General features: G+C 35.0%; 1 protein-coding gene across 3 annotated transcripts in view; it reads left to right on the forward strand.

Annotated features, from left to right (window-relative positions):
* Positions 1–26412, forward strand: part of RANBP17 (RAN binding protein 17) — a 311791-nt gene that overhangs the window by 8056 nt on the left and 277323 nt on the right. For all 3 annotated transcript variants that reach the window (XM_073802791.1, XM_019945809.3, XM_019945817.3), the window contains exons 2-7: positions 1952–2098; positions 6519–6609; positions 14520–14686; positions 18129–18194; positions 23104–23208; positions 24596–24761. In XM_073802791.1, coding sequence (XP_073658892.1) covers positions 1952–2098; positions 6519–6609; positions 14520–14686; positions 18129–18194; positions 23104–23208; positions 24596–24761 — 742 coding nt within the window. The remainder of the gene's footprint in view (positions 1–1951; positions 2099–6518; positions 6610–14519; positions 14687–18128; positions 18195–23103; positions 23209–24595; positions 24762–26412) is intronic.

Here is a 26412-nt window from a genome sequence, read left to right on the forward strand (position 1 = left end):
TGGATAGAGAAGTGGAAAATGCCATAAAGAAACTAAGGAGAGAGAAGTAAAAAGAATAATGGGAGCTAGAGGAGGTTTCATTTCAGTGTTTCTTACGTATTCCTGTTAGACAAAGGTACATGCATTTGACGGAATGTTTAGATTAGTGTAACTGTAAGGCTGCCACATAAAAATTCAGGTCAGAAAGGATAAAAAATAGTATTTCTTTATGAATATCCCATTACCTTCATATGCCCACCTGACGTTGAAATCTGTGCCAGTTTTTTTTTGTCCTCCAAAGAATAATTCTCTAAGTTCAAACTGAAGTAGTTTTAGTAAGACACCTTTAACAAAAATTCTCTAAAGCTGAGAGGAATACTGAACTCATTTAGAATTTTTTCTTTCAGATTTTATCCACGTGTCGTATATCTTCAGATTAGATTATATTTATAAACAGAATGAATTATTCTTTTTTATTTTTTAAATTGGCTTGTTTGTCCTTATATATTTTTAATACAATTTTAAAGATTACCCTTCACTTACAGTTATTATAAAATATTGACTATATTCCCTGTGTTGTACAACATATCATTGTAGCCTATCTTACACCCAGTAATTTGTACCTCCCACTCCCCCACCCCTATATTACCTCTCACAGGTAACCACTGGTTTGTTCTCTGTTTCTGTGAGTCTGTTTCTTGTTTGTTATATTCACTAGTATGCTGTAATTTTTAGATTCCACATATAAGTGATATCATACAGTATTTGTCTTTCTCTGTATGACTTATTTCACTTAGCATAATGCCCTCCAAGTCCATCCATATTACTGCAAGTGGCAAAATTTCATTCTTTTTTATGGTTGAGGGATGTTCCATTGTATATATATATATACCACATCTTCTTGATCCATTCATCTGTTGATGGACACTTAGGTTTCTTCCATATCTTGGCAATTGTAAATACTGCTGCTGTGAACATTGGGGCACATGTATCTTTTTGAATTAGTGTTTTTGGTGTGGTTTTTTTTTTTTTTTTTTTTTTGATATATACCCAGGAGTGGAATTGCTGGGTCATATGGTAGTTCTTTTAGTTTTTTGAGGAACCTCCATACTGTTTTCCACAGTGGCTGCACCACTTTACATTCCCACCAACAGTGTATGAGAGTTCCCTTTTCTCCACGTCCTTGCCAACATTTGTTATTTGTGTTCTTTCTGATGATAGTCAGAATGAATTATTCTTTATGTCTGTAAAATAGGAGCCTACAAGATGATAGCTAGTTATTACACTGCTATAAGTAACATGGGGTCAAGTCATAGTTCCTGAGAATCATGCCGCAGTTTACCTGCAGCACTATGAGCCATTAGTTCTGAAGACCCACATCAGCATATATTTATATCTTTTCTTTTATATAGATGGAACCATTGAAGTTCTTATAATCTGAAAAAGAATGTAAATTGGCATAATGTCTGCAGCTTGCACACGATAATTCCCCTTACCCATCTCTTTAGCTTCTTTTGGCAACTCCTCCTGGCTGTCTGTCTACCAGTCATACTGACCATTTAATGCCTTGAAACGATTAAGCTCTATTCTGGCCTCTGGTAAATGCTGTGTCTTTGCCTGAACTGCTGTCTAGTCTTTTTCATATGGCTTACCCTTTCAGGTCAGCATAAATGTTACTATATACTTTAGGCCAGCCTTTTTAAACCCCTTGGATTAGACAAGTCCTCCTCTTTCTGTACTCTTACTTTTCCATCACAGAACTATCAATTTAAATAATTTAGAGGTAGGAGGTTTGCCTTTTTTTTGTTCACCACTGTGACCCCTAGTAAGTAGTTGTAGCTCAATAAGCATTTATTGATTTGACAAATACACACATGGTATTTGCATTCCTTGTTTCCTATGATTAATATATTTACCTTATTTTTTTTCACTCAAGTAAAATGTTAAATTTTTTTTTTTTTTTCTTCTTAAGAGTTTGGCTGAATTGGAAGTATTATGTACTCATCTCTACATAGGGACTGATCTTACACAAAGAATAGAGGCTGAGAAGGCACTCCTGGAACTTATTGACAGCCCAGAATGTCTCAGCAAGTGTCAACTTTTATTAGAACAAGGAACAGTAAGTATTTGATAACAGCAATTAACAATGAAAGATCGGTAGGTATATGTCACTGTTGATGAATGCATGTAGGTTAGCAATGTAGGTTAACTGATAGGTATTACCATGTCTTTTTACTGTAGTTTATTTCACTGTTGAAGAATTGGAAAGCCTGGAAAGAAAACTTAGGGAAGAGCCCAGGAGGTGGAAATAGGCATGAATCAAAATACATTCTTGATTCCTCTTGGCCCCTTTTTATGTCTTCTACCAGTGGCAAAAGTTACATTTTTAGAAAGTTGGAATTAAAAATCTAGGTGGGAGAGGCAGATTGTAATTAACTTTGAAATATGAAGGAATGATTCAGAGGAATGCTGATTACTTCTTGCCTGCCTCTCTCCTAGAGATTCATAGCCATTCATTCAACATCATTTAGCAAGTATTTAAATGTAAAACCAGGCACTGTACTACCTACCTGCTTTATTTACAAGCATTAAAGTAACTCATAATTTAGTTGGGAAGGCATAGATGTATCACTATAAATAAAGAGCTGTGGAATGATATGGTAAGCACTATAGTAGGAGACTGTAGGATCTATAGAGCAGAGGTTAGCAAACTTTTTCTGTAAAGGGCCAGAGTGTAAATATTTTAGACTTTGTGGGCCAAGAGGCAAAATCAAGGATGTTTTATAAATATGCCTATTAGAAGAGAGAAAACAAATTTCCACAAAGTTTTGTTTATGAATTTTGAAATACAATAATTGAGTACAGTTTTTTTGTAGTATAAGTCTACTGATGAAAAGAATGGAATTATTCTTTTGGGGATGACATTTTGCTTAACTGGGGTTCAGAGTTAGTATTTCCTATCATTAGCATTGATTACAAATGTTCATATGTTAATACTGACCTGTAATGAGATTTTACAAATTTCATCTTTGGAAATGTCTCTTCACACAGATAGGTACTACCAAATATTGATATCAGCTGATAAGCATATGATTTTAATTAAGCATATTCATCACTTAGAAGGCATGTATAGTGTTTTATTAAAACTTCTCTTGATATTTGTCTTCTAGGATGTCATTACATTCTAGATTAATCACTTCCAATTGAAGGTTAGGTGGAGGCTCCTCAATTGCTCAGTTAAATGGATTTTGAAATATGGAAATTTCCGTTGCATTTGCAACAAGGTCTGAAAAAAAGTGCTGCTGGAACATAGTTTGAGCTCAGAAAATACACTCAGCAATAGAGATCTTGCTACTTGTTTTAATATTTGATGTGTGGAAAGTATATAAAGCAGCTTGATATTACTTGTGATTCAATCAATGTTAGTTGTGATTAGAGTAACTTTATTGCATTATAAGTTTCACATTAGTACTAAGCACTGTTTGCCTTTTAGACAATTTTGTAACTTTAGGTTGAATTTATTAAGAGACATTATCAAGTTTGAAGCAAAAACTAACTTCAAAAGCTATTTAATGTTCAACAATAGTGGATAAAATTGGTTCTTCTCATTCAGAAAAATTTCAGTCTCAGTCCTGAGCAAGAAAAAATTGCAGTAAAACTTTGCCACTGCCAAGCTATAGAACTACTGTGCAGTAGGGCAAGTCAGAATTTTCAGCTTCTATTTCTGACAGAAATTTCCAGAACTGAAGATGAATTCATGAAAATGAACTAAAGTCCACTGTTTTTTTGTTTCGTTTTGTTTTTAGATTTTTTTTTTGATGTGGACCATTTTTAAAGTCTTTATTGAATTTGTTACAATATTGTTTCTGTTTTATGTTCTGGTTTTTTGGCCGCAAGGCATGTGGGATCTTAGCTCCCCCACCAGGGATCAAACCCGCACCCCCTGCATTGGAAGGCAAAGTCTTTTTTTTTAAAAATTAATTAATTAATTAATTTAGTTTTGGCTGCATTGGGTCTTCGTTGCTGCGCACAGGCTTTCTCTAGTTGTGGCGAGTGGGGGCTATTCTTCATTGCAGTGTGTGGACTTCTCATTGCGGTGGCTTCTTCTTGCAGAGCATGGGCTCTAGGTGCACGGGCTTCAGTAGTTGTGGCACGTGGGCTCGGTAGTTGTGGATTGCGGGCTCTAGAGCACAGGTTCAATAGTTGTGGTGCACGGGCTTAGTTGCTCCGTGGCATGTGGGATCTTCCCGGACCAGGGCTTGAACCCTGTCCCCTGCATTGGCAGGTGGATTCATAACCACTGCACCACCAGGGAAGTCCCTGGAAGGCGAAGTCTTAAGTACTGGACTGCCAGGGAAGTCCCTGAAGTCCACTGTTAACACTACTGATTCATTAACACATGATAGATTCAAATATTGACAACAAAGTACCTACTGATGAATAATAAAATGAATACCACAGGCTTTAGTCTCTTACATTTTTACAAGCTTTGTAAATTTGTCCACTTAAGTCTTTTCTTTTTACCACCCTTGTTGGCACATTTTAGCAACTACTTCAGCTTGTACAGAATTAGCATTTTCTCAGCTTTTTTCAAGATATTCTGACCAATAATTGCATGCAGACTCTTCATAGCGATTAATTCTTTAGTCACTTCAAACTTAGCATTGACTTCTGGAATAAACAGATAATGTCGGTAACAGTATGAGCAGTGCATGTTGGTAACATCGGTAACTCATCAAGAACTAGGGAGAACCTCCAAATCATTCGCCTGGTTTGAAATTGAATTTTGATGTTGCTCTAATAATATCTTCAACTATCTGGGCCTTCTTCTCACTGAAAGTCTAGTAGTCTGAAGTTTATGTTCTCTGCATGTGTAACTTTGGCTACTGCAATAAAATAATGGTGATTTAATTAACTCTTTTGGTAAGTGGCTTTCCTTACTTGGCTGACAAATGAGCCATTTCATAACCTAACTTTGGTTGCAGCCTCACTTTATTTTTTTGTGGAGAAATTTCACTGTTATAGATATTCCGTCTTAAATTTTCTCCTTTTTTCTGACTATTGATTACCTGTGAGTTAGGAATACTGACATGAGTGCTTGGTATGATATGGTCAACATATGTTGTATTCTTTTAGGACAGCTATAGTACAATTGCATAAAAAGCACATTGCTTTGCTATCTGATTCAATAACAAAATGATCCACATTCCACTGTGCCTTAAAAGTTAGACATTTGAAGTGCTTTTCTATCTTTTCTTGTTTTGACATAACAGATATGCACTGGTAATAATAAAAGGTGCGTGTCATGTCATGGTGATACTCATGGCACTCTGTGCTGTGAAGTTAATAAGTACATCATTGCGGTTTATAGTGCACTGAGCAGCAGTGGGGAGGAGGCAGTGAGTGCCATATACTGTTTTAAGTATTTGACTCTGCTGTCATAGTCTGAAAGCAAACTATATGCGTGTGGCTGTGTTCTAATAAACTTTATTTATGGACACTGAAATTTGGATTTCATGTACTTTTCACATGTCACAAAATATTATTGTTTTTATTTTTTTCCCAACTGTTTAAAATAGTAAAATCCATACATAGCTCATGGGCCTTGCAAAAACAGGCGGGATTTGGTCCACAGGCCTTAGTTTGCTGACCTCTGGTCTAGAGAAAAAAAATAGGGCTATCTTTACAAGAGATTGCTAGGGGTAGAGTGAATAACTGAATCAGATTTTGAAGGGTTGAGTATGCTATTAAGTTAAGGCAGTTGGTGGTCAGAGTGAATACAACCAGCATGGATCTGAAGGAGGGGGGAGGTCAGGGTGGGAAAGGCATTGAAAGGAACTGAAAGAGGGCTGTTTTGGTCAGAGGATAGCAAAGAGTGGAACCAGATGAATTTGAAGAGATAATCAGAGGGCAGAACATGTAGGACTCTGTAGACATGGTAAGTGTATTTTATTTGAACTTGCTCATAATCATTTTTTTCCTCTTGCGGAGGATGGGCTCTAGGTGCACGGGCTTCAGTAGCCCAACAACTGCTTGCCATTTGAAAAGACTACCTATACCTTCCTCAACTACCCCACCCTTATGAGGGATTTTGTGTGTGTGTGTGTGTGTGTGTGTGTGTGTGTGTGTGTGTGTGTGTGTGTGTGTGTGTGTGTGTGTGTGTGTGTGTGTGTGTATTTTATCCCTTGTAAATCTGCCAGTTTGGAAAACCAGAAAAATTCCCAATATTGCTTAGCAAAAGTTCCTATCATAGTATTGTTTTTTGGCTGCATTGGGTCTTCGTTGTTGCGCGCGGGCTTTCTCTAGTTGCAGCGAGCTGGGTGGCTTCTCATGTTGCAGAGCTTGGACTCTAGGTGCGCGGGCTTCAGTAGTTGTGGCGCATGGACTTAGTTGCGCTGCGGCATGTGGGATCTTCCCATACCAGGGATCGAACCCATGTCCCCTGCATTAGCAGGCGGATTCTTAACCACTCTTCCACCAGGGAAGTTCCCTTATCATAGTATTTTGATTAATCTATTAAAATTTATATTTCTTTACAGACATCCTATGCTCAACTCCTTGCAGCAACATGTCTTTCAAAACTTATTAGCCGAGTCAGTCCTTTGCCGATTGAACAAAGAATAGATATCAGTAAGTGGTTTATTATGCTTTTTATCAAATTGCACTTTAAAAATAATTTTTGCTTTTAAATATGCTAAACTGTTAACAGGCTTGCAAGTTATTTTATTGTCATTTTTAAAGATGAGTAGTCAAGTCTCCTTTACACATGTAGTGATAAATAACAATGTGTTATACAAAAATGTGTTGTCAGAAAAGCATTTGTTTAGTTTGATAATAAATAATAACTAGCATTTTATTGTCTATAGTATTTACTAAGATTTGCACTATCTCATTTTATCTACCAAACTTCTGAGATGGGCACTATTGTTATCCTCATTTTATAAATGAGGAAATTAGATTTGATAGGCTCTATAATGTGCCCAAGATCATCACACATCTAGCAAGAAGTAGAGCTGTGATTCAAACTTACACAATTTTTGTGGAGTCCATGCTCTTAGCGATTATCTTAACATCATATACAACTAAATGATGGGAAAGAAGTGTACCCTCCAGCATTTCTCAGAATCCTATATCAAAATCATATGGGATGCATATAAAATCAAAAGCAGATTCCTACTTATTAGGAAAATAATGTGTATATGGAGGAACAGTGCTTGAAACTTAGTGTAGTTGGAAAATTGATTCTATAAAGTACCAATATGCTTTCAGAAGTAATGTATTTTCATATTTTAAGTGTGTGAGTTTGTTTTTCATATGGACAAAACTCTGATAGTTGAGATATGGGAATTTTTTTGTTATCTTTGTTCATGATAGACTGTTGACTCATTTCTGCTCTCCAGCCTCAAGGTTTACATGATTCATATTTGTGTAACAGAAAAGTTAAAGTGTAGTATTATATATGATGGTTCTTTAAGCTCAGTTTTTGAATGGTCAAATCCCACAATGATTTGTCATTTGCCTCATATGTTTGACTGATATTTCTCTTAAGTACCTAATAACCGAGGGGAACTCCTTCAACTTGATAAAGAACATCTACCAAAAAAAAAAAACCTACCAGGCTGAAGAAAACCTAGAGGAGAATTTATCCATGTTCTCATGGACTTGTGTGCTTAAGAAAGCAAAAGAGAAATTTACAGTTTAAAAAATAAGGGTTCAGACATTAAAAACCTGTCATAAAACATTGTGATTTTGTTTGTTTGACTTTTATACACATAAACACACATATTTTAGGTAGACTTTATTTTTTTAGAGCACTTTTAGGTTCACAGCAAAATTGAGCAAAAAGTACAGAGAATTCCCATATACCCCCTGGCCCCACACATGAATAGCCTTCCCCAGTATTAGCATACTGCACCAGAGTGGGTACATTTGTAACAGTTGATTAACCTACATTGATACATCATCATCACCCAAAGCCCATAGTCTATATTAGAGTTCACTCGTGGTGGTGTGCATTCCGTGGGTTTGGATAAATGTATAAATGACACATATCCCCCGTTATAGTATTATACAGAATAGTTTCACTGCCCTAAAAAGCCACTGTGTTCCAACTATGCATCCCTCCCTCCCCTCTAACTCCTGGCGACCACTGATGTTTTTTACTGTTTCCATAGTTTTGCCTTTTCCAGAATGCATGTAGTTGAAATTATACAGTGTGTCGCCCTTTCAGATTGGCTTCTTTTACTTAGTAATATGCATTTAAGGTTCTCCATGTTTTATCATGGCTTGGTAGATCATTTCTTTTCTTTCTTTTTTTTTTAAAATTTATTTATTTTATTTATTTTATTTTTGGCTGCACTGGGTCTTTGTTGCTGCACCCGGGCTTTTCTCTACTTTGCGGTGAGCGGCGGCTACTCTTTGCTGCAGTGCACAGGCTTCTCATCGTGGTGGCTCCTCTTATTGCGGAGCACAGGCTCAGTAGTTGTGGCCCACAGACTTAGTTGTTCGCTGCATGTGGGATCTTCCTGGGCTAGGGCTCGAACCAGTGTCCCCTGCATTGGCAGGCAGATTCTTAACCACTGCGCCACCAGGGAAGCCCGATCATTTCTTTTTAATGCTGACTGACGTGCCATTGTCTGGATGTACCACAGTTTATCTGTTCACCTTTTGAAGTACACCTTCATTGCTTCCAAGTTTTGGCAATTACGAATAAAGCTGCTATAAAGCAGGTTTTTTGTGTGGACATAAGTTTTCACCTCATTTGGGTAAATACCAAGGAGAGTGATTGCTGGATTGTATGGTAAGAGTATGTTTAGATTTGTAAGAAATCACCAAACTGCCTTCCAAAGGGGCTGTACCAGTTTTGCATTCCCATCAGCAATGAATGAGAATTCCTGTTCTTCCACATCCTTGCTAATATTTGGTGTTTTCAGTGTTTTGGATTTTGACCATTCTTATAGGTGTGTAGTAGAATCCTACTGTTTTTAATTTACAGTTTCCTAATGACATATGATGTTGAACATCTTTTCATATGCTTATTTGTTGTCTGTATATTTTCTTTAATGAGGTGACTGTTTAGGTCTTTTGCTTATTTTTAAATCAGGTTGTTGTTTTCTTATTCTCTGTATATTTTAGTAAATGGTCCTTTATCAGATAGGTCTTTTGCAAAGATTTTCTCCCTGTTTGTGGCTTGTCTTCTCATTCTCTTGGGCAGAAGCTTTTAATTGTAATGAAGTCCACCTTATCAAGTATTTCTTTCATGGATTGTGCCTTTGTTGTTGTTTGTAAAAAATCATCACCAAACCCAAGGTCATCTAGATTTTATTCCTGTTATCTTTTAGGAGTTTTTATAGTTTCACATTTTACATTTAGAGCTGTGATCATTTTGAATTAATTTTTGTGAAGTGTGTAAGTTCTGTGTTTAGATTCATTTTTTTGCATGTGGAGGTCCAGTTCTGCCACCATTTGTTGAAAAGACTATCTTTACTCCGTTTTATTAGCTTTGCTCCTTTGTCAAAGATCAGTTGACTGGATTTATGGGAGTCTCTTTCTGGGTTCTCTATTCTGTTCCATTGATCTATTTGTCCTTCACCAGTACCACACTGTCTTGATTATTATAGTTTTATAAAAATTAAAGTTAGGTAGTGTCAGACCTCCAACTTTGTCCTTCTCCTTTAGTATTGTGTAGGCTATTCTGGGTCTTTTGCCTTTCTATATAAACTTTAGAATCAATTTGTCAATATCCAAAAAAAATAACTTTCTGGGATTTTGATTGGGATTGCATTGAATCTATAGATCAGTTCTGGAAGAACTGACATCTCGACAACATTGAGTCTTCCTGTCCACGAACATGGAATATCTCTCCATTTATTAATTTCTTTGATTTTATTCATCAGCTGTGGTTTTTTGTAGATGTTCTTTATGAAGTTGAGGAAGTTCCCCTCTGTTCCTGGTTTGTTGAGAGTTTTTATCATGAATGGCAGTTGGAATTTTTGAAATCCTTTTTTTGTATCTATTTTGATCATGTGATTTTTCTTCTTTAGCCTATTGATGTGATGGGCTGCATTAATTGATTTTAAAATGTTGAACAATGCTTGCATACCTGGGATAAATGCCACTTGGTTGTGGTATATAACTCTTTTTATACATTGTTGGATTTGCTTTGCTAATAATTTGTTGAGGATTTTTGTTTCTATATTGATGAGAGATATTGGCTCAACTACAAGTTTTCTTGTAATGTTTTTGTCTGGTTTTGGTGTTAAGGTAATGCCAACCTCATAGAATGAGTTAGGAGGAATTCCCTCTCCTTCTTTTTCCTGGAAGAGATTGTAGAGAATTGGTAGAATTTCTTTCTTAAATGTGTGGTAGAATTCATCAGTGAACCCATCTGGGCCTGGTGCTTGCTGTTTTGGAAGGTTATTAATTATTGACTCAGTTAATTTAATAGATATGGGCCTATTCAGATCGTCTCTTGCACTTATCTTTTTAAAATGGATACTTAAAAAAAAAAAAAAAGGTACACTCATTAAAGGAAATTCGGAAAAAAGAGAAAAGTAGAAACCTACCGCACAATTTCAAGCAACAAATGATGTGTTTCCTTTATGAGTTTCTTGGGTTTGAGTTACTACTCTTGCTTCTGCAAGTAGATTAGAATGTTATGAAATGTCTGACATGTGTCAATAGAATAATTGGTATGTCAGTTAAAATGGAAAATGTGAAGATTGCCTCAAAGTCACATTGCCTTTATTACATCAACTCTAAAATTCTCATTCTTTCATGATACAGTCCCAGACTACATATTTCATTATTTCCCAACATTAACTCTGTTGCATGTTCTCTGTGTCCAGCACACTGTTTTCTACCTATATTAGTATAATTAACGATGGCTTACCATCGCTCATCAATTAAATACCATTTCCTCAGCCTGGTGTTCAAGTCCTTTCATGAGCTTGTAATTGATGGATCGTCCCGTCCTTGTAGCCTTATATCTCGTTGGTACTAGCCTATTTGTACCAGAAGGTATTTTCCTCATGCCATGTTATTTCTGCCTTGGTGCCTTTTCTTATGTTGTTTCTCTAGCCTGGAATGCTGTCCTTTTAATCTTCTATTCAAATAAAAGTGTAGCTTAAGTTTAATTGCCTATATAAATCAGTCAATTCTCCTTCCCTTTCTCTGTCCTTCACTCCATCCCTCCCTCCCTCTTTCCTTCCTTGCTGACTCCCCTCTTCAAACAGCTTTATTGAGGTATAATTTATATACCATAAAGTTAACTTGTTTTAAGTGTACAATTTTTGATTTTTAGTAAACTTACAGAGTTGTGTGAACATTTCCATCATCCCTTCCAAACTCCCCATGCTCATTTACAGTTAGTCCTGCTCCCATACCACCAACCTCTAAGATGTTTTCTGCCTGTAGAGATTGACCTTCTGAGGATATTTTCATATAAATAAAATCTTATCATGTGTAGTTTTTTTACATCTAACTTCTTTCACTTCGAAAAATGGTTTTGAGGTTCATCCATGTTGTAGCATGTGTCAGTATTTCATTTTTTTTATCATAGAATAATATTCCCTTGTATAGATGTGTGACATTTTGTTATCTATTCACCACCTGATGAACATATGGGTTGTTTTTGCTTTTTGGCCACTGTGAATAATGCTACCATGAACATTGCTATACAAGTCTTTGTGTGGATATACGTTTTCATTTCTCTTGAGTAGATACCTAGGAGTGAAATTGCTGGGTCATAGGTAAGTTTATGCTTAACTTTAAAAAAAAACCTGTCCAACTATGTGTCAAAGTGCCTATACCATTTTGCGTTCTCAGCAGCAATGTGTGAACATTGCAGTTTCTCCACATCTTCACCTCATAAGTCTTACATTGATCTTCTTGTGGTAGTTTCTTTTTGTCTGTCTCTCCAAATATTTTATAAGGCTCTCAAGGCATAGATTATAGCTCAAATTTTTGTGTTCACAGCATTTGGAATTGTTTCCATCAAAGCATTTGTAGTTAAATGTTGAGGTATTTACCTTCTTTTCATTTTTTTCCTGAATAACATGCTAGTCTTTGGGACCAAAGTAGAGATTGAGTCTTTCCCCTTTCTTTTATATTCTTTTTGTATGTTTTCTGATAGACTTTGTGGCATATTTTTTTACTTGACTTCAATTAATCAGTCAAAACTATTTCATATTAAATTTCTATAATGTGTAATACCTAAAGTTTCAGTCTAATGACAGTAAACTCCAAAAGACTATCTACAAGTTTGGACTTAGTAGAGTTTTTGAATTACTAATTATTACTAAAATATATGGTTTGACCGGTATTTGAAAGCAGGAAACAAACTCAAACCAAAACAACCTGACTCAGAGTCCCAATTTGGCCACTGTGACAAGTTGTTTCACCTCTTTGACCTTCATATTTTTTTGCCTAGGAAACAGAATAATAATAATAGTAATATAAAAGCAATATCTTCACATTGCTGTGAGAGCTACATAAAGCTTTTTTTCTGGGAAGCACTTGTAATTTCTAACTTGTTTCATAAATGCTAAATACTGTTGTTATCATATAGGTATTTGACACTCAAAGAGCCTCTAGTGCATGGCTTTCCAAGTTTCTGTTAACTTTTGTTGGGGAATTTTTCCAGCTGTTTATTTCGTTCTCCCATGTGTCTTTCTGAACATTTCATTTTCTTCTTGTTATGGCTTTTCCCTATTATCTTGGGCTGGTGATGATTAGACTGCTGTTGTTTTACTTGATTGTTATCATTGGCTCTTGCTTATTAAACTGGAACACTATTATAGGTCATGTAATAAGCATAACGTGAGAATATTTTATGTAAAACATTCAACTAAAGTAACAGAAATACAGTCTATTAAATTTTTTTGCCTTAGATAATAAACTTATTAGCTAGTATCTTCGCTCAGGGAGTTTGGGAAGGTGTGCTTAAGGTACCTAGCTTAAATGTGAAACTTGGTTTGTCTCCTGTTTTGTTGTTTTATTATTTTTGAGATTACCCTCCCAGTGGTTACCACTACCTACATATAGATTTCTCACATTCCGTCCGGGTTAAAATTTTTCAAGATACTAAAAATAAAAATAATAGAAGTAGATAAACCAGATTTTCTTTTATGTTCAGGAGGCAGTGTCATTTTCATAAGTTTTGTTATTGAAATAAAAGATTACATGTAATGAAGCTTAAGAGAACCATATTACTTTAATCCATAGCAGAAACCTCTTTCAGATTTATCTTAATGCTAGGAAAATCTGTGCTTTTTAATAGTATTTTTATTTGTATAACTGTGTATTTTTAATGTTAATAAAAATTAAGGTTGAAATGTGCTAGTCGTGAGAACTTTTCTTTTTTATATCAAGGTTCTCATTACAGTTGTCAAGAACAGCTGTTGAAAGTGTTCTTGGATTTTGGGGTTGTTTCCATTAAAGCTATTTTTAGTTAAATAGTGAAGTATTAATATTTACTTTTTCTTCACTCTTTTCCCAAATGGTATGCTGGCCTTCGGGGCCAAAGTAGAAATGGAATCTTCTCCCTTTAAAAAATTTTTTTCTTCTGTCTTTCTGATAGACTTTTGTGGCCCATTTGTAACCTCAACCACTCCTCCATTGGGAAGCTCATAGCTGAATTTGCTACCCACTTTTTATGATTTGGATATATTAACTTTATTCCAGGCTTTACTCTTCTGTTCGTACTTTCTTTGACTTATGTACTTATTTTATCACATTATATTATTTGTATTTTTTTCTGCCACTTAAACAGCCAGATATCGCTTCTCGGCCTTTTGGCTAAGATCATGTGTAAACAGCCAGATAGTGTGTAGTCAGTTTTGCTATAACATGACATATGTATTCCTAAAAGTGACTGTGCTGTGCAGTGATATGTAGTAAAACCACAGGGCTTATTAGAGAAATGGGGTTATGGAAATAAAATTGAAAAAGGATAGAAGTCTAATAAAAGACATAGTAGAGTTTTACACATGTTAAGTGGTTAAGAAATACTAAATAGTGGAATAAATACAGCATTTTATTTGAAGAAGACCTGAAGTTTGTGGAAGGGGGCCCACTTCAACAAATAACTCATTGAAGTGTTGAAATTTGTGAGTTACTATGAAGGTAGAAGGAAGGTGATCTGAAATAGGATGGAAATTGTAACACCAAAAGGGATGAGTCTGATAACACGAGATGAACTGAGATAGCTGGTAGATACATGCATTTTGAGTATGGCTTGGTTCGTTTGGCTTGGTTGCCGTTTTCGTTATTCACCTAGTGTTTCTTTCTGAATGAAATTATGCAAAAATGAAAGTGACATTCGCATTATACTCATATTATCCCCTAATATATCAATTGAATTGGAACAAATTTGCTTTTTCCAAATAACCCTTATAGGAGAACTGACTATATAAATAAGTACATATCTTGGAGAAAGGGATTAACTTTTTGTCAAAGAATGTGTTGTCATCACTACCTGTTTTTACATTATTCGCATTAAGTTACTGAATAGTCCAAATGATCACAATATTTTTTTACAGGAAACTACATTCTTAATTATGTGGCATCACAACCCAAGCTGGCTCCCTTTGTCATCCAAGCTCTAATTCAAGTCATTGCTAAAATTACTAAATTGGGGTGGTTTGAGATTCAGAAAGACCAGTTTGTCTTCAGAGAAATTATTGCTGATGTGAAGAAGTTTCTTCAGGTAAGAAGGCATTATTACATTATAAGAGCATCAGTAGTTGTTTTTTTGGTTTAGAAAACTGCTTTTCTTAAAGTTAAATGGTTTGTTTTGTGGCTACCAGAACCATATTAATTATGGTTTATTATTTATCCTCTGGAGCCTGTATTTTTTATTGCCAGGAAAAGAGGATCATGTCATATAACTTCCAAACCAGAAGAATGCAGATTATAATGTTTTATAATTTCAAAAATATATGTTGTCATTTGTAACCACGTGTGTCTTTGTATTGCATATATGCAAAACATGTATATAATGTTTTTCATGTATTATCTAATTTAATGCTAATTGCATCTCTGTGAAGGGAATTACATTTTGTAAATGAGAAGACTGAGGCTTAGAAAAGTTAGGTAATTTGTATAGGATTGCATAGTGATCTAGTAAAGCATAGCACTCGTACTTCAACAGGTTTTCTAAAGATATATATATTTAAAAATTTTTTACATTATACATTGAGTCATACTAAATTCTCAAGAATGTTTTTAACGTAAATGATTAAAGTTATAACATACTCACATTTAACTTACACAAATTCAGGTATTTGGACTGAAAAAAAAAAAAGAAAGAAAGAAAAGAAAAAAGAAAAGCAAGAAGACACTAATTTAAACTGTGCCAGTGATTCCACTTGCCATTCCACATAGTATTTTATGTTGTGGGGTGTGATATGGGAAACTTAAATCTGCTCTTTTCTGTTCCTGTATGCCTCTTAGGATGACCATCATGCCCTGCTCAGTATGATTCAGATATTTAAAGATACATACTTTTTCATGCAAATGTTATCCCTAATCGCAAGAAAGGTACCTTAGTTGGTGCTCTGCTGAAGAAGCAGTGATCTGTTACAGTTCTCAAGGAAAAACTGGCAGTTTGGATTAATAGATGTTCAGTGTTGGTTTATTGGCAATTAGGGGGCTGTTTGGACTTTCTGAGATGTTATTGCTTATACAGTAACTGTCAGATTTAATCCCTATGTAAGATGTAACTCCGTCATACATTGTAATGCTAGAAACCTCAGAATATGAAACACTAGACTATTCTGCTTCTCTTTTATTCATATTGTTAAAATCCTGTTTAACAAATATTTGATTATCTAAAATATCACAAGAATAAGTGTATTTTTAGCCCTGAGGAGATCTGCTGTGGGACAGAGGGATAGTTTATTCAGTGACACATGAGTTTCTCACTTTATAGTTGTGCATATAATTTTGACTAACACAATAGCACCCCTCTCTTGTCCTTTACTAAGATTGTACACAGCTCATCAAGAATCCACACACACACTCACTGTAAACAAGAATAGACTTCAGAGTTCTTTTAAAATAAAATCAAGGTTGAAAACTGAATGAAATGAAATCATTCTTGTTGGCTAACATTTCTCAAGCTCCCTTTTCAATGGCTGATAAGTTGAGCTTAAGTTGGGCTTTAGTGTGCTTTTGTCAGTTTTGGAAGACCAGAAGAAACAGAAAATGTTTTCTCTTCAAAGTTTATTACAGTATCACGAAAAAAGCACTTGCTTTCTGGGCATATGACTTAACCTAACCTTCAGTCATGAGAAAGACAACTGACTTAGTGTTTTAGTACTCTAAAATAGTACTGCATAGTTCCTTTGGGTAATAACAGCTTCTGTGAATTTTGTACTAAAAATTATTTTAAGTTTGTTAAATTTTTAATGGCCTGAAATTTTGTATATCTTCTTTTCTCTGTTATTGTAACCTTATTGCTGCCATACTTCTAACATTTATATGCCTCCTTTCTACATACATACCCAGGAGATACTACTGTCATCTAGGACAGTGCTATTCAGATTGCTGGTTCACAGCAAGATAAGGGGTTTATGTCAGAATGTAAATCAACGTGGTGCTTCCGTCATCGAGAGAGACTTGCTATGAAAAATATGCCAGCTGAACTAAACAGTGTACTTAGTGACTTATCTGTTTTATATTTTGGTGCAAACTCTTTTGTCATGGACCAGTATCAAACCATTCTCAGATTAGAATCCAATTTGCAGACTACCAGCAGATTCATGGACTAACAGTTGGTCAGGGAACGGCATGTTAAGGAGCATTGGCCTGGTTTACACAGAAGATGGATGCTTCAGTAATGTGAAATCTGTAGTTTATCATAGAGTTCCGATTGTCCTAAAGGGCCATAAAGAATTAAAATGCAAAAATTGGACTTCCCTGGTTGGGCATTGGTTAAGAATCCGCCTGCCAATGCAGGGGATACGGGTTCGATCCCTGGTCCGGGAAAATCCCACATGCCACGGAGCAACTAAGCCCGTGCACCACAACTACTGAGCCTGTGCTCTAGAGTCCACGTGCTGCAACTACTGAGCCCACGTGCCGCAACTACTGAAGCCCGCGCGCCTAGGGCCCATGCTGCACAACGAGAGAAGCCACCGCAATGAAAAGCCCGCGCACCACAACAAAGAGTAGCCCCCGCTCGGCGCAGCTAGAGAAAGCCCGTGCGCAGCAACAAAGACCCAGTGCAGTCAAAAAAAAAAAAAAAAAGCAAAAATTATGGATGTTTCTTTTATGTTTTTATTCTGAGATAATTTGAATTTAGTTACACCTAGTGACCCAGTGTTAGTGAAATTCTGTGATAGTTAGAAGGAATGACCAGCTATAAAATTAAGACTTGAAAAGTGTATCATCTGTATTGCTTTCTTAAAATTATTATACTGTAATTGGATGTTAGATTTTTTTATTTTCATACTTCCAATGTGATTTTGCAGTTGAGTAATTTGTTAGTAATGTGCATATAAAATCTGAATTTTGATTTGAAGGAAGTTATTGAGATTAAATTGGAAGCTGATTACATTAAAACATCATACTGTATTGATAGTCATGTATTTACTCAGTGCATTGGGCAATTCACAAGCCTTCATTATAGATCCTTAGTAAATGCATATACATGCACTATTAAATAATATTAAAAGGGCGTAAGTGATCTTATCTGGTATTAGGTTGAGGCATTTAAATTAGTTCCCAAGTTATTAATTATTTACTGAATGCATCTATCTTCAAGCAAATTTACAGAGCTAAAAATTGTTTTTTGTTCTTTCTTATTCGTGGCCTTATGAAAAGGATTAAACTACACTCCTGTATTTTGAGGTTTAGTTTATTGTAAGTCCTACATGCTGAAAACATTTTATAGAGTATCATGCAGTCCTAAGGTAGGTGAGCTTTTTTCCCATTCAACTCTATACCTAAATTTATCCTTCAGAAAAATGAGCTTGACATTATTTTTATTTGTGGACCTCATAGTGATTTTTCTATATATTTTAATAGCTCTATTTTAAGAAAATGTGATGTTTCAGTATTGAATTACTTGTAAATGTTACCTGGTTTACACATTAAGAACCAATCATTTGTCTCCATTTAGGCTAAACTTGTTTTTTTCTCCAAAGGGTACTGTGGAGCACTGCATAATAGGAGTAATAATCCTCTCAGAATTGACTCAGGAAATGAACCTGGTAAGCCTTTCCATCTAATGGTGACATGAAGTTTGCTAGGTCATGTCATTTCTTTGATGTAAAATCTTTGTGTGGCTTAAAACTCTGAATAAGCAAGTCTTTTTTTTGGGGGGGGGGTGTCTATTTTATTGGTGGGATAATCAAGTATTGGAACACTTTTATTGTTACTGAAAATGACAGTAACAATATAAAGTACTACAAAGAACAGGAAATTAGACATGGTCCTCTCTCCATAGCAATTGGAGGATCGTCCTTTTATCCTCTGAATATATAGTAATATACTAATCGTAAAAATAAATTATACGCAAAAGTGGAACAAGCCTTTATTTGCTTACACATTAAAGACAAGCAGTTTAGCAGTTTGGTAAATTGATTCTCGATAATGAATACACAGCATGACTCAACAAAGAACAGGATACTTGGCATTTTGCTACTTGTTAGCATGGGTTTCACCCATACAAGGAGAGTTTGCAGAAGCTATGCTTACCCCCCACCAACGCCTTTATGAACTCAGCAGCTGAGCACATCCTCACTTGCTCCTGTTCATTTTTGTATTTAACATGGTTCTAGACAGAACAAAAGCGGAAGTTGGGTTTTACATGGAAAAATGTTATAATAAAGGGGAATGTATTGTTTATATTTAAGAACTTTTATCTTTTTTTAAATTGAAGTACAGTTGGCATACAATATTAGTTTCAGGTGTATAACATAATGATTTGACATTTATACATATATATATATGTATATATATATATATGAATTGATCACATAAGTCTAGTAACCACCTGTCACCAAAGTTATTAAAATGTTATAGACTATATTCCTCATGCTGTACATTATATCCCCGAGACTTATTTATTTTATAACTGGAAGTTTGTACCTATTAATCTTCTATTTCATCCAGCCCCCATCCCCCTCCTCTCTGGCAACCACCAGTTTGTTCTCTGTATCTGTGAGTCTTCCTGTTTTGTTTTCTAGATTCCACATATAAGTGAAATCAGATGGTATTTGTCTTTCTCTATCTGACTTATTTCACTTAGCATAATACCTTCTAGATCCACCCATGTTATTGCAGACAGCATGATTTCATTCTTTTTTAATGACTGAGTAATTCCATTGTATGTATTTATACTACATACTCTATTCATTGATCTATTGATAGACACTTAGGTAGCTTCCATATCTTGGCTATTGTAATTGATGTTGCAGTGAACATAGGGGTGCATATATCTTTTTGAATTAGTGTTTTTGTTTTCTTTGGGTAAATACCCAGAAGTCGAATTGCTGGATCATATGATAGTGCTATTGGGTTCTCAAAAAAAAAAAAAAAAATCTTATGGAAAAACCCAAACAAACTTTTTGCCCAACCCAATATTTTTAATTTTTTGAGGACCTTCCATACTATTTTCCATAGCAGCCATACTAATTTACATTCCCACCAACAGTGCACAAGGGTTCCCTTTTTGCCAGGTCCTTGCCAATACTTATTTGTTGTCTATTTAATAATAGCCATTCTGAAAGACGTGAGGTGATATCTCACTGTGGTTTTGATTTGCATTTCCCTGAGGATTAGTGATATTGAACATTTTTTCATATGTCTGTTGGCCTTCCGTGTGTTTTCCTTAGAACAATGTCTATTCAGGTCCTCTGCCTATTTTTTATTCAGATTTTTTTTGATACTGAGGGTAGGGAAGTTTTCAGCAATTATGGCTTCAAACACATTCTGTGCTCTTTTCTTTCTCTCTTCTCCTTCTGGGACCCCTATAATAATGCAAATGTTAGTATGCTTGTTGTCTTAGAGGTCCCTTAAGCTATCCTCATTTTTTTAAAACTCTTTTGTCTTTTTGCAGTTCCAATTGGGTTATTTCGACTACCCTGTCTTCCAGATTGCTGATCCATTCCTTTGCTTCCTCTAGTCTGCTGTTGATTCCCTCTAGTATATTTTTCATTTCAGTTATTGTATTCTTCAGTTCTTATTGGTTCTTTTTTATGTTTTCTATTTCTTTGTTGAAGTTCTCACTGAGTTCATCCATTTGTTTCCCGATTTTGGTGAGCATCTTTATCACTTACTTTGAACTCTTTATCTGGTAAGTTGCTTATCTCCATTTTGTTTTAGTTCCTTTCCTGGGGTTTTGTCTGATTCTTTCAATTGGAAGGTATTCCTTTGCCTCCTCATTTTGTCTGACTCTCTGTGTTTGTTTCTATGTAGTAGGTGTATCAGCTACATCTCCTGGTCTTCAAACAGTGGTCTTAACGTAGAAGGGGTTCTGTGGGGCCCGGTGGTACCCTCTCCCTGGTCAACAGAGCCGGGTGCTCCAGGTGCTCCTCCTCCTTTGTGTGGGCTGTGTGTGCCCTCCTGTTGTGGTTGGGCCAAGATTGCTGCAGGCGTACTGGTTGTCGGGGCTGGTCCTGGCCCACCTGGCTGAGAGGTCTGGCTCTGAGTGCTGCAGGTGGGCTGATGTGCTGATCTGTGGTTTTCTCGTTGTCTCATCTCAGGAAGCACATGATTTGATTTGTTACATCACTAATGATGTTCACTTTGGTCACTTGACTAAGATGGTCTCTACCAGGCTTCTCTAATTGTACATTTATTCTTTTCCCCTTTGTAAATAATGAGTATTTTGTGGGCAGGTAGTTTAAGACTCTGAAAATACCTTATTCCTCATTAAACTTTTAATTTATTCATTTATTATTTCTATCAGTTTGGATTCCTGGTTTCTAACTTTGTTTAATAGGTTATAGTTTGTTACTTACATTATATTTTGGTGCCCAAATTTTCCCAAATTTGGTCATTAGGAATGCTTTCAGGCTAGCATCTCTGTTCATTTGACATTTATTCACCATCCTTTGAACATTTTCTTACTTTCTGTCACAAGATGTTCCACACTTATCTTGTGTAGAACTAGGTACCTTTTGAAGAAAGCTTCAAGCTCTGAAGTGTGATATTGACTTTGTATGGTAAAAAATTACATGGCTTCTGTGGAGACATTTTACTTAGCCTAATTTTAGAGCATTAACAACTTCAACTAGCATTTCTTAAGTACTTCTGAACCAGGCAATAGGGAGATCTACAATGCATAATGAAAATCAAATATAATTGTCAAATGTGAGCTAGGTAAATTCATGTAGGGTCAATAACAGGATGTATCTTCTAAGAAAAAGATCTAAACTTGAGGTTTCTTAAAAATTTAGAATTATATGTTACCATGCTTTTGTAAAAGCTAAGTCTAGTATTCCTGCAGTATATTCAAAATATAATCATCAAGAAGTAAAATATCCTTCGCCTACATGGTAGAGACATAGTTATGCAGTAGAAAATGGATGATAATCCCTCTTATCAAAAAAGTTGGATATCTAAATAAATAACCCAAGTAGAATAAGCATGTATGCCTTGAAGATAACTCTGAAATAAGACCTGGATTTGTGTTTTAGCTCTATTGCCTACTGCTTTGTCCAAACTTCTTAATGTCTTTAAACTTACATATCACTATCTGTAAAGCAATCATGACACTTTCCTTGGGTCTTATTAAGATTAGATAAGTTACTAGCACAGGTCCTAGTACATACAAGTACTCAGTAAACCCAAGGTTCTTCCCTCAGTGTTATAGATATGGTGTGCCTGTGAGCTTTAATTTTCTTGTATGTGAAAAGAGAATAATATATATCTCACAGGTTCGTTTTGAGAATTTAGTGAAATAATATGTGAAGAGTACATAAGTTGAGATTATAATGCTGTATGCTATTATTAATTTGTATTAAGGAGAAATTTTTATATATTGAGGGAAACTGAAGAGACAGACCAATTGAAGGAGAGAGAGATGGACGTTTGATTTAAAAGAAGGGGGAAATGCTGGAAATGCTAACTTGAATCTTACATAGTGGGTAGAGATTCCAGTAACTGCTTTCTGTAATCACTTTGGGCTTCTGTTATGTTTCATGTTTCTATAAGTAAATGTGGTATTTAAGTATAATATGATGGAGCTTAGGAAGTGTCAGATAATCAATTTTGATCTCACTACTTTTTTCAAATCTATAAATATCAGGAAGGAAAATGGTTTATTTTCATCTTTCAGATACCAAAAGGAATGCTATAGCCACTGTAGCCTGTGGTATTAATAATTGTTTGGGTATCAGATTTCAGCTTTGTTTGCTGTTTCCTAGTGATAAATGGAAATATTAATGGTACTAATAGTATAGTTTTTGCCATATTATATTTTAGATTAGAGGCTCAAGAACTAGTCTTAGTAAACTTATTCTTAAAAATTATTTTTTATTAACTAATAAAATATTCAGGGGGAATATACTGTTATATAGTAAATCAAATTTATGATTATTTATAATTTCTGCCTTGGTTTTTTTTTTTAGAATATCAAAATACATGAATCAGTGACATATCTGATATATATAGAAATATCACTTTCATATAGAAGAATCTTCTGTAACTGATTCAGTTTGCTGATTCACAGAATGTTAGAATTTGAGGATTATCTCAGAGATTTCCCATTTTATAGGTGGAGCCTGAGGAACAGGGAAGCTGTTACTTGCCTAATGTGAAATATGATACATGACTCAGGAGTTGATAGTATCTATCTATTATTTTCTAATCTGTGTTTATATTGCCTCTGAAAGTATGATCAATTCTGCTTTTCAATTTTGGCATCAGTATAGTTTGTAGAGAGAGCACTGAATTAAAACAATACAGAAACTTGGGTTCTAGTCGTGGCTCTGCCATTATTAGCTCTTTGAGTAACCTTAAACAAATCACTTATACTAGTAGATTTTTAAAAGCTCTTTTAGCTCTATACTTTATGATTCTTTAATCATTATTTTCATTCCTTTTCTTACATAGTAAATTTTTGCTTTGCTGTTTGGCAAGTCTGGTTAAATAAATTCATCTTGAACTTTTTAGGTTGATTATTCTAGACCTTCAGCAAAACACAGGAAAATAGCTACCTCATTTCGTGACACTTCTCTTAAAGACATTTTAGTGCTAGCATGCTCTCTTCTAAAAGAGGTAAGTTACTTAATAATTCAGCATCCTGTTTCAGAAGAATTTCAGATGAATTCCCCTGTGCCCGTTTAATTTAAGTACAAATTAATTTGCACAAATCTATAAGCAGTTCCAAAAAATTCACTTTTATTTAGTCGGGATATAATAAAGTAAGATCCAAAGGGAATTTAGTAACTTGTCTTTAGACAGTAGTTTCATTATCTTCCCACCGTAGATTACTTATTACAGAAGCTATTTGAGACTTAGTTTCTGTATTGCCCTGCCCATATTTTAATGGGGTGCAGATGAACAATGAAATGATGGCAAGTTTTCCTAATTCATCATTTCTCAATATTTTTTCAGAGTTGAGCCAAGATAGTTGACTTTAATAATTTCTTTAGGAAATAATATTTTCCCGTTTGCTACTTAGTGCCCTATTGAACATTAGTATGTTCATAGTATGATTCATAATTCTATTGTGTTCTCTTGTAATATAGGGACTCCCTCATTTTACTCAAGCTTGTTAATTGGTGTAGTAGAGCATTTCCCAAAGTATGTTCCACTAATCACTAGTTTCTACTTATTTAAATTCTGTGATATAGTAACATGGTAACTGCCACACTAGGCCAGACTGAAAGTTCCTCTATTTAAAAATTTTTCTTTTAGTATGAAAAATTTTAACATATATACAAGAAGATCGAATAGTATAATAAACTCCCTTAGACCCAGCAACCAGATAAGCATTAACAACTCGTGACCAATCTTGTTTCATCTCTATGAACTAACTAACCACTTTATTTCTTTCTGTGTTTTTCATGAAGCAGAATCCCAAGCTTCTTATCATTTCCTCCACAAATATTTCACACTGTATCTCTAGGAGATATAATCTGTTCTGCTTGTGTCAGAATGAACATTTTGAGGGGGTCGGGATTGTTCTCCAGGAGCTTGTGAGTGTCCTCCCACATTCAAACAGCTCTGAGAACCTTTGTTAGCTGAATGTGTATCGTTTATGCATGAAGCTTCCCTACTTTTTCTTGAAGAATATTATATTTTCAGCTTGTTCCAATTGCTCCTTTGAGCTAACAAATCCTGTACATTTATACATTTGTGCTGTGTAAAGTATTTGTCCTAAAGTTACTTCCTACAACTTTAGAAGGTGATCTCCAGTATGCAGTTAAATATGAAAGGTTTTAACCCCATTTTACAAGATTAAATTTGAAAATTTAATCTATTATTGTAGATTTTTGTTGATAGTGATATTACAGTTTTTTTCTGATATATACAACATAACTATGCAAATTCTTTTTAACTAATTTTAATTTGGAACTGAAGAATTATTTAAATTAGTTGACTAAAATTCTTTTAATTGACATATGTCATAATGTTTCATTTGACTCTGAACCTCTTTCAGGTGTTGGCCAAGCCTTTAAACCTTCAGGATCAAGGTCAACAAAACCTAGTAATGCAAGTCTTGAAACTGGTCCTCAACTGCCTTAACTTTGACTTCATTGGCAGTTCAGCAGATGAATCTGCAGATGATCTTTGCACAGTACAGATTCCAACAACTTGGAGAACAAGTAAGAAAAAAGTTTAGTGTAAGGAATGGTCAACATAAAATACACAGGATTAGCAGTATAGTTGCTTTATGTGCAATTATCTCTGTTTTTTACTTGGCAATCAAAAAGTTCAAAAAAATTTGTAACCTAAGGTAGCTGCTGATACCCAATGTTGAAATCTGTTTTCCTCAGTTCATATCATAGTAACCTCTGTATTTTGATTTTGGAAAAAAGAAAAGACAACTCTAGAGTTGGAGGATGACAAGTTTAGGTGGGGAAATGAAGAGCTCTGTTTTGAAATTTTCAGATAAACAGTAGGAGAGGATATAACACTTGGCAGGAGATATCAACATATTTTTCAAAGTTATAAAGAGAATGAATTAGAGTAGCTAACTTAGCAGAGCAGAATTGCAATTTACTTTGTTACAGAGAAGGACACCAAAAAAGAGCAAACTCACTTGCTTTCACACATCCCAGAAAGATGATGGCAATAGGGCTTTCCTATTGAAGTCAGAGGTAGGGAATTGGGCTGAAAGGACTTGGTAAAAAGTCTATGTTCTGCACAAACATCCTCGGGATCTTCTCTACCACCTCTGTGCAGCTCTGTGACTGCCCTTTTCCCTTCCTTCCCTATGTGTACTTCCCTCTAGATTCCCAAGACCAGAGCTTTTTTCTCTTGAGAAATTAAACTGGAGAGGTTTCTCATTCAAGGGTATCAGATATAGTAGAGAAACACCATACATTTGGTGAAAACTTCTAATAGGGAAGTCAGAGACTAAAAGAAACAATTAAAAGGGACTTTGTATCTTGATAGTAATGATGAATGCATGAACCAGCACAGGTAGTAAAAATTGCACAGACTAAATACACACACACACACACACACACACACACACACACACACACACGAGTACATGTAAAACTGGGAAAGCCAAATAAGACTGGTGGATTGGATTTTATCAGTGTGCCTTCTTGATTGTGATATTGTGCTTTAGTTTTGCAAGAACTTAACCATTTGGGGAAATGGGGTAAACAATACATGGGATCTCTCTGTATTATTTCTTGCAACTGCATATAAATCTAATTATCTCAAGAAATCTTTTTTTAAAAAGGGAGAGTTAGTAGAAACAGAGACAAAGTGAAGAGTCGAAGTAAATTTCAAAAAGGTTTAATTACTATCCTCAGAGAGATAAGAAAAGGTAATGCATTCCTGAAACATGAATAGGATATTGTTTCAAAAACGGAAGTTAAGACAGTGTTCCAGATATACAAATTGCCCAAATAAAACATTCAGTAAAAGAATTGGAAGATAAAGCTAAGGAAATATCCCAGAAAGTAGAACAAAAAAAGCAAGAAGAGATTTGATAGAAAAAAATGCAAGAATATTAAAGCATGAAACTAGGAAGCTTGACATCTGAGTATTAGGAGTTCAAGAAAGGACAGGAAAAAACAGAAGGCAATTTGCAAACAATACCAAAAAAAAAATTCTCAGCAATGAGATACATAAATTTTCACATTGAAAGATCCCATAAGTACCCAACATAATGAAGGAAAAAAAATACACTAAGCTTCGTAATCATGACATTTCAGAATAACAAGGACAAAGAGAACCTAAAATCTACCGGAAAGAAAGTCACCTACAAAGGATTGGGATCAAGAATGGTATTAGAGG

The sequence above is a fragment of the Tursiops truncatus genome, chromosome 3 (assembly GCF_011762595.2).
Source record: "Tursiops truncatus isolate mTurTru1 chromosome 3, mTurTru1.mat.Y, whole genome shotgun sequence".
Lineage (NCBI taxonomy): Eukaryota > Metazoa > Chordata > Mammalia > Artiodactyla > Delphinidae > Tursiops > Tursiops truncatus.